This window comes from Meleagris gallopavo, chromosome 12, assembly GCF_905368555.1.
Source record: "Meleagris gallopavo chromosome 12, MGAL_WU_HG_1.1, whole genome shotgun sequence".
NCBI lineage: Eukaryota > Metazoa > Chordata > Aves > Galliformes > Phasianidae > Meleagris > Meleagris gallopavo.
The window spans coordinates 16,692,346-16,702,113 of NC_139415.1; the positions used below are offsets into that span (position 1 = coordinate 16,692,346).

General features: G+C 41.1%; 1 protein-coding gene across 2 annotated transcripts in view; it reads right to left on the bottom strand.

The window, feature by feature from the left end:
- ADAMTS17 (ADAM metallopeptidase with thrombospondin type 1 motif 17) overlaps nucleotides 1-9,768 on the bottom strand; it is a 166,376-nt gene that overhangs the window by 153,409 nt on the left and 3,199 nt on the right. For both annotated transcript variants that reach the window (XM_085234376.1, XM_085234375.1), the window contains exon 3: nucleotides 2,656-2,821. In XM_085234376.1, the coding sequence (XP_085090502.1) occupies nucleotides 2,656-2,821 (166 nt within the window). The remainder of the gene's footprint in view (nucleotides 1-2,655; nucleotides 2,822-9,768) is intronic.

Below are 9,768 nucleotides of genomic sequence, written 5' to 3' on the forward strand. Positions count from 1 at the left end.
GGTTCATCCTTTGCTGCTTGAGCACTCCAGAATTTAGACAAAAGAACCAACAGACTGGGTTTTTTTAACCCATTAATCGCCACTTTCAGCTTCAGATCTCAAAGATCCAGCCATGCATGACCTTAAGTGCTTTTCCACTTCTGACAACAGATTAATCCTCCTATACAGATTATACCAGGAGAAATTTAGCTCCTGCTAAACTCTCCCACAGCTCTAAAAAATTGTAGTGCTGCAGGACATGTTATGCCACTTAAAATAAAGGAGTTGTTTCAGAGATTTTAACAACCATTTATCAAACCAGACTGCTTGCATTACCTAGCCCTAAGGGACTGTTTAGTTCAGCTTTCCTCTCCCATCGCTTGGGTCTATGAAGAAAATACCACAAGGAGAATGCTCTTGCAAAGCTGTGCTCACTCACAGTGCTGACACATGGCACTTCCTGATTAAGCTCATTTTGCTTTCCTCAACTACTTCCCTCCCCTCACTCCTACAAATACTCGTACAAGTTACCATATCACCACGCTTTTGGTTAGTTTTTCTTTCCTCCCCTCAATCACTTAAGTTTAGTTATCATAGGATGCCCTCCCACCAATACATTTTGCCCGAGTTCCACTAGCTCTGTTTAAATTTCCACGCATTCAATAACTCATATTACAGTACAGCATGTGATACTTTGTATTTTGGTTGAACCCCAAACAACTCCACATCATGCTACACACCGATGAATTACAAAATTTCAAGGAAAAAAAAAAAAAAAAAAGCACCTTTAAAGGTGATTCTTATCTGTTCTAAAAATTCAAGAAAAACAGGTAAGGAATGGAAAATGCTCAAGCATGGCAGTTTTGTGGCTTTGAAAACACCTTTTTCCAGGAAAAAAATCTGGAAGCAAGTCCCAAGATCACCATCACCACACAATTTCATTACAAATAGACCTTTTGTGTCAGAGAGGATTAACTTTTCTTTAGTTTCTAAACTCCTGTGCACAAAAGTTAATCCAAACCAGACAGGAGTCAATTAGGTCGTTAATGTGCTAAGCCTATTAACAGCCATGACTTACATTTCTTCCCCGCAACAATGAAAAACATTCAAGAGTCTGCCTTTAAGTGGCAAAGCCCATGAGCAATTTCATTATTTTATGACACAGCTACTTGAGGCAGAGGCTGTTTGCATAAGCAAGTAGTACTCCCCGTTGTGCTGCAGCTGAGTGCTTTGTTCCCCTCTTAGCCTAACCAGCCTGCAGTTAATGCAAAGAACCAGCACCCAAGGGAGCCAAGTTCTGTTTGTAGCTCTTTTGCAAACTCCCATGCAATGTGGTGCGCGTGTGTGTGTGTCTCCTCACCTAAAGCCATCCTGGTCTCACACAAGAGTCAGCAAAGCACATGCTATCCCCCATCTCTAGTTAAATACAAAAGCCAAACTTTATTAAGCTCATGGTTGCCTATTCCACTCAGTTCTTTCACACTTTTCTGTTACTTTTGCCAATTAAAAAAAAAGTTTTCTGTTCTTTCTACTGCCATTTTCCTGTATGTTTAACCACAGAGATGTTTTTGACCAATCTGTTGTTCCATACTCACAGATCTTACACCTGTAGAGATTTTACCTGCCATCTCTGCTTCCTCTTTTGTCCCTTTAATAGCCCAGTAGAAGATAACACAGATACCTTAACATGCTGCCTTTGTTCAGTACACAGCCCATCCAGAAGACAGAAGCTGAAATACTGATGAGGTAATGGAACAGAAGAGGAATAAAAGGAAAAGAATATAAAGAAATGACTTTGTAGAATTCATTAAAAGTACCCTCTGTATGCAGCACACCTAGATGGTGGTGAAAAGTGTGAAAAAGCTGCATTTTTTCCTGTTTTAACTACTAAACATAAGAACAAAACAAGATTTTTAACAATACACACACACAAAGTGCCTTCTGTGGCCTTAACTGGAAGAAGGTGAAAGACAGGAAGAAAACTAAAATAACCATCAACAAAGAAACAAAAATTAAGAAGTTTGCAAGCTGACAATGCACCCTGATGTATTCTGCCATGGACAGTGTGTTCTTCTAGACAGAAGCAGAAATGATGGCACACGAGAAACTGAAAAGGAAAGTATAAGAGGAACTGTTTCACTCTTTTCCCCTCCAGATATCTTTTTGTCCTGTTAAGTGGATTCCTGGATATAATCTTCACAAAAAGTACTTCTGATTAGATGACATGGAAGTAGCTGAAATGACACTTTCATTCTGAAATGCAAGAATCATCATTTTATATATACCTACATCTTTGCAGTGTCACAACTCCAGTGAAAAGCTGAGGTGAAAAAGCACCCCTCACAACCAACTTCAGTTTCAAGATTTAAGTCTTTGCTAAAACGCTGTCAATTCCTTCCAGAGCAACACCTACATTACACAGTTAAAGCAGGAGTTATAGCTTATCTCCTCACCAATCGAAGGCTACAGCAGGTATCCTAATTACACTTGTGATGTGGCTCCTTCTGCCTGAAGTAGCAGAGGTTTCATTTGCACACACCATTTTTCAGTACTTCTTGTGGTCACAACATTTGAATTACAGAATCAAATTGAATTACAGAGACACACATCGAAGAACAACAGTTACAGCTAGAACTGGGTATTCACGGCTGTTTTCCTGAGCTACTTCAAGCTCACCTGCTACAACCTTGCAGTGCTCATCAGGAATGTGCGACTTCAAAGAATGGCTTGATTTTGTGGATCGTCTACGTCTGATGAAGTGTTCTTTTCCGCTAAATGAGGTCTCTGATGTATTCACTGGTTGTATTAACATGTGCTCTGATCCAATTTGAATATAGCCAACCTGTCCACAACAGAAGGAAATGAAAAAAGGATATCAGACAGTTTGTTATCCTAACCATTTTTATCAACCCAGTCTTACCCCAGATCGTTCCCCTGCTACCTTTATTTACAATGTGAGTGAATATTGATCACGTTCAATCTACATAACACACTATGAGGAACTTCATCTGCTTTTCATATTTATCTTTGATTACATAGTAATATTCAGAAACGTCATTATGCAAAGCACTATACGTGTCCAAAAACAAAAAAAACCCAACCACACAAGAGTTCTTGTCAACACCTGTTCTTCCACTTCTCTCTCCCTTCAACTAGAACACTACTCCAGCTGGAAGCATGAAGACGTATGTCTGTGTTCAGTTCACGTGAGAATAAATAAACTCTACTAACATAAATGCTTTCATAACCACCTTTCTAATTGGCAGCTAAAATTACATTGTTATCAAGTGGCATTTATTACCTCAGCAGAGAGATGAGATTGCCCACACACAGCAGACTGGCTACGTGCATCATTCTTGCAGAACCACTCACCTTTTTAGTATGAGGACCAAATAGCTCTTACTAATTGCAAGAGGCCACACAGAGAGCGACCTATGGTACTTTCCCAGTGATTATCTTTTCAACCCTACCTGAAATAAGTAACACAGGGAAGGCAAAGTCCCTGGCTAAGTAAGACTCCACAGGTCAGAGCATTAGAACACCACCTTTCTCGCACCAAGTACACCAGGACTGCAAGAATATCTTTGGAAGACAGTTTCTGCCCCAGTACAGCCTTCCTCTGCTTGCAACCAGTACTTTTTAAAGTTTGTATGCTTTCCCTATTCCTTTTCCAAAAGGAAAGAAAAAGAGTGGAGGCAAAGATATCACCTAACAAAGCTTCCAGGTTTAATAACCAACACTGTCATAACACATTAGAGGAAGAGAATATGTACAGTGAAGGTTTTTAAGCTTGCTTCTCATTGTACTAATCCAATGTTTATTTGTATAGCAATTGAACGCCCTGAAACACAGCTCTCTGTAACACAGTCCCTTGGAAGTAATCTCGAGGTCTGATCCAACTTCTGCTAGTAATCAAAGGCATCACACATCCTGCAGGGAGGCATCAGATTGTGCCTTTGGTACACCTGGTAGGTAATAGGACTTACAAGATTGTAACCTACAGGGCCCCTGTATAACATCCATCTTAAACATACAGAGAAAGATTAGACTCCCCCCATCCCATCACCGAGTCCCATGCCAGCCAGGAAACAACCTAAATAACTTCTCTGCACATACGTGCAAATAGTATATATTCAACAGCTGACTGTACTAATATGATTTATAACACACATTACATACATACTGTTAATCGTACATTTCCACACCTTCCTGCCAAATTCAGTCCTCACGTACACCCAGGAAATCCCTTTGGCCCAATATTTCCAGCGAGAGAAATTTCTCTAAGAGAAATGAGAGCTCTCATCTTCTGACAACACAAACTGAACACATTTGTGAGAGAGGAGGATCTCTCAGAAAGGGTCACTACTTTTGAAAAAGCAGCTGAAGAATCAGTGTTTCTCTCTGCCATGGTTGCCTAGGACACATCTCTGCACTTAGACTTTAAGTTGGGCAATTCTGTCCAAATTGCTTCAAAGACAACAAAACTCCAATGTCTTATTCTTCCAGTCTCCTTTACAATGTATTTCATTACTTCCTCTCCTTGTTTCAATCTTCCAGTCAGGAGGTAGCCCCAACCCCCTTATTTAATATAGGTTTTAATTATTTAGAAGGGCTGTAAATCTGGTGCCATGGTACTAAAAGACACACCAGAGCTCCTGAAACACTGCCAACCATTTTTGTTGGTGCCAAAAATATGTAAGAAGAAGTCAGTTTCATCACCACCCAACATTATCCCAACTTTCTGGCATCAAGCGTGAAAATAATTTAAACCACTGGAAAAGACTTATGTTTCACATTTGCTTTGGGATTGTGAAACCTATGAAGGGAGAAAGACATGCATCTTCACCCTGGAATAGGTTAAGAAGCAATCTCAAGTTTAATCAGACAAGCCAACTAGAGTTTCAGGCAGGAAAGAACTGCAGGATTGAGCCTGTAAAGTGTTCCTAGCGAGTTAGAGTTTTCCTTCAACTTGTCAGTTGCACTCTGAAGAGTTTCCAAACCTGTTGGTCCAGATTTGAATCCTCTGGTCATAACTTTGCTTTTTCCATAAGAAATCCATTCTTCTCATTGCCTCCCTTACATCTTCCAACTATCACATACCATGCTGTGCCAATCACAGCACGAGATATCAGATATCAGCACTGGACAACTACCCTGATTTCCTCATCCCTACATGATATTCACGTGCTACAAAAAGCTAGATTTTGAAGATAAGGAAGTAAAATATCATTGTCAGTGCTATTTTCCTTTGTCTCTGGAAATCAGTCTAATTAAATAAAATGCTATGGATCTGTTAAGTCACATTTACCTGGGAAGATGCATATGAAAAGCTAGCAAATTCCCACTGACTTTTCTCTCATGCTGAAAACTCACATGAACAGGACCGGCCACTCATACTGCTTAGTGGCCCAGAAAACAAGTGGCTGTTGCCCAGCCTAGCCATCCCCAAAGCACCTGTTATACAGGAGTTGTCAGGATAACAAAAATTGAGAAGAGCTTAGAACTTCACTGTCATTTGTATTAGTGATCTAACTTGGATTCACAGTTACCATGACAAGACTATACAGCTGACACTCATTCAGCTTAGCTGACAGGAAAGAATGGAATAATTTCAACCTCAAAGAGGCAGGCAATCAAACTGGTAAGTCAAAGTAATAAGACTCAGAGCCCACTACAGCCCCAATGCACACAGTGCTCAACACAGGCTACATCTTCCAAATTATCCTTAGTTTAAAATTTCAATATTGTTCACTATCGTTGCAGAATTCCATTCTCCAAGCCACCAAATATTCTTACAAACACTTCTTGCCTTCTCACTTACCTACAGCTTTCTATACATGTTGGTCACTTGAGCAAGAATCTCTAATCTACTCTCACATCACCCCTAGTTCAGCTTCTACACATTACCATCCTTGCCAGTGGACTTGCAGTCTAAATGACAGGAATGTCCTCACTCCGCATCGCTGAAACTAGAACAGTACCAAAGGGACTGCATTTTTAATCACGTTGTCCTGCTTCAGTGTTCTGCCTCTGTCCCTGGGAGCACTGGTAGCTTGAGGGCTAGCTCAGGACAGGAATCCAACGTCTCCAGTGTTCTCTGCACGTGGCTCTGGACCTGCTCACACATTAACAGACTCCAGCAGTTACGCTGTTTTTCCAGCCCTTTTTATTTTCACAACATCTTTGAACAAGATCTGTGAAACACTGAATCTTTAACAGATTTTTCTTTTTTCTCCAAAGCATTTATTAGTTACAAACATATGAATGTGCATAAAAGAACAGTTTTAATCATCTGACAAATTCCATCCCCTTCTCAATTTCTCAGCTGTTAAACTGCTAATCTTAATTTAACCATTTCCTTAAAGTTAACAGGAAGTTAATATCTAAAATTAAGAATAAAAATCAAATTTAATAAACTTCATGTGACTTTTAGACCCGTCCTTATCAATTGCATTTCAGCTTAAAGTCAACTATTATTTACAAATATAACTCAAATTCAAAACGAGAGCATTTGCTCCAGGGTCATTTCAGGTTTAAACTCAGTTATAAGAGCAGACCATACCCAGGAATATCTGGCTGCACCTCCATCTCAACCTGTCCCTACTCTGCATAAGCGTGGAAACTCCCCTTTTTCACTGTGGAAGAAGAAAATCCCAGCACAAAGAAACCCAGCACAGCAATTTTAAGAGGTTTAAGTTTTCAGCTTATGGATCAGATATGGATGGATGCCAAACAGCTTCTCTCCTAGAGAAGGGAACTCAGCATAGCTGAAGGTTTCCTGAGGGGAAATCATATCATCTTATAATCCTAGCATGCCTGCGCTGCCCTGCTTTCCATAAGAGCAGAGGCTCTTGCAGTCACCTGAAGGGCAGCACTGCCCTGGTTGCAAACACAAAGCATCTGCTACCACTGGATAGGGATTGAGCTCACCAAGCCCCAGACATCTACTCTACATCAGGCACCATCTCCTCCTGCAATGAGTGAGGAAAGGTAAACACCTCAATGGGGCAATTCACTGATCAAAGGTATCTAAGAAACAGGACAAACCATCAGGGAAGCACTCTTTGCAAGCATCCATCCTTCTTGTGCTCCCTCCATTTGAAAACAAGTCAGGTTTACAAGTAACAGGCTATGGCCTCTTCTGCACTCTTCCCTATTTTTGTTACAAGATTCTTATCGTTTCATTAGGAGTCCCTCAAGTTATTACTGGTTTTCTGGAGCCAGTAGTCCAACCTACTCAGTTCTCTTTGCCCTGGCTGGTCTCCCATGCTGGATCTGGATCCCAAACCATGCTTCTGCATCCAGTTCTGCAATCAGCACTTACACCCACCTGGAAACCACTGGGAGTTCAGAGACTTTGAAAAAGCTACGCATTCAAATAGTGTTTGAGCCTGGTTCCAAACATACCTTGTGAACTGCAATGTGAACAGAGAAGCACAAGTTCCCAGGTACTGCAGCTAACTGGTAAATATGTTTCTTCCATCTAACCTTGCTTAGTAGCCAAATGGATAATCATAAAGTAACCATGTAAATATGCATGTAGTTTGGCAGTAAAGCTCTTTTCTTTAGTGCTGATCATACGAGACAGTACTGCAAAATGTTTAAGGTTTCCTGATTTTCAGCATATTTCTTAAGACGTGGCTTCAATTACTGTGTTCCATCCTATAACGAGAACATCACTGAGCCATACATGAATCCTTCTAACACCCATCATCTATTTCCACTGATCTGTTCTGCACAAAGGAATGTCTCTGAGTTCAAAGGAGGCAAACTGAGGTATGAAAAAGTGAGACAAATGAGCCTCAGCAGGAGGGAGTAACAACCTCAACTCAGAAGAGCAATCCACTTCAGGTGGCTGCCTCAGAGCACTCTCGAACCCAAAACAAAGATTTTAGGTCTCAGAAAAAATAGCAGTTACTTGCAAATAAATTTCCTCCTCTAAATGCATCCCAGTGATCTTCTGCTTTCAGATGAGGTTCCTTAACAAGAGACCTGAATTTCATCCCTCTATCAAAACCTGATGTTCATTTTGACCTGCACTATTACTGCTGAAAACTGCATCTTTTTCCAGAATTTACGTACAAAAAATAAGAAGAGATTGTCATTTCTAAGGTATTGACATTGCAGTCCAACAGACTGCGTAACAAAGCCTTTAGGAATCTCACATTTTGGATACAGCTTGAGGCAACAATGTTTAGTGTGCAAGTGGGAAGAAGTCTCACATAGACTATAGGACTCTGCCTCTTTCCCTTATCTTGGGTCTACAAGACATGATAAGCCATGTTGAGTCAGAAGGCACTGCAGCCATCATAACATGATGAAAGGGCCTCTTACAGTCATAAACTGCTCTGGTTGGAAAAGACCTCAAAGATCATCAGGTCCAGCTGCAACCTAACCATACTACCTTAACTCTAACAATCCTCTGCTAAATCATGTTCCTGAGTACCACATCCAAACGGTTTTTAAACGCATTCAGGGATGGTGACTCAACCACCCCCCTGGGGAGCCTATTCCAGTGCTTAACGACCCTTTCTGTAAAGAAGTTTTTCCTGATACCCAACCTAAACCTCCCCTGGTGCAACTTGAGGCCATCTCCCCTCATTCTGTCACCAGTGAGAAGAGACCAGCCCCGCTCTGCTGCAATCTCCTCTCGGGTATTTGAAGAGAGACAGCAGTAAGGTCTCCCCTCTTCTGTTCCCTCCTCATCAATCCAACAAGTGCCACAGAAGATAACAATGCACTGCTCACCTTTGCTAGAGAGCATAGGTGCAGTATGCAGGGAGCAACAAACTACACATAACTGAAGCTGCACTTGAAAGCAATGTATGAGTATTTCTGAAAAGTCTCGAGCAAACTGGAATTTACAGACTGAAAAGAGACATCATCTACAACGTGATTTCAGACTGTTGGAAACAAGTCTCAATCAACTACATAGTATAACTCAAGATAACACAAATTGCAGCCTTACGTAGCTGGAATTATCTGAAAAACAGACAACTTCCGGTCTTCCTGTCAACAACCATGTCCTGTCTTCTAGCACTGGTCAGATGAGCTGCAGAACTTTGCTTCTGCTCATGTCTTCACAGTACCAGGAATGGACATTTCAGTCCTTCAGCATGGGAAGAAGGCAAGTGTTTCCATAACCATGTTCCTCAGCTGAGATACAGTCTCACCAAGCTAAAGGCAGTAGCGCTTTCCAGGAACACAGCACCTCTAATCTCTCTGCAGTTCCCAAGACATGAAAAGGCTTGGAACACTTTCACATGCAGTACTCTTAACTACACAGACAGGGCCTTAAGCTTGACATAGCTGCAAGAGTGTGGCCATTTTTCTCAAGGCAATTGCAAGCAGTGGCAGGAAACTGTAATAGTTCACATAGTGGTTAGCAGCAGATTTGCAAGAGGAGTTTTAAAAAACAAAACATAACCTTTAGATGCCACGCTGGGAAACTAACAGTACTACCAGGAAGCAATTGCTTCCTGCAAGTTATAGCTCAGTTTTCATGCCACTGCATCAGGAATCTTGTTTTTATTAGATCTCTCCTTGCCTCAATCATTTCACATCTTTCTTTTTTTGTGTGATTCATTGTAAATGTATTCCTCAACCATGCTACAAAGTCTGAGCCAGCTGGAGACCAGGATATGGTATTTCTAACTCTGACTGAGCAGCACTCCTTAATGAGATATCTTTAGCATTTGCTTCCAGTCCTATCAGCATTCCCACATTGGATTTTTCAGGAAATGCCCCACTGCAATGCTAGCACTGCTCAGGACATGAATGACAGGATAC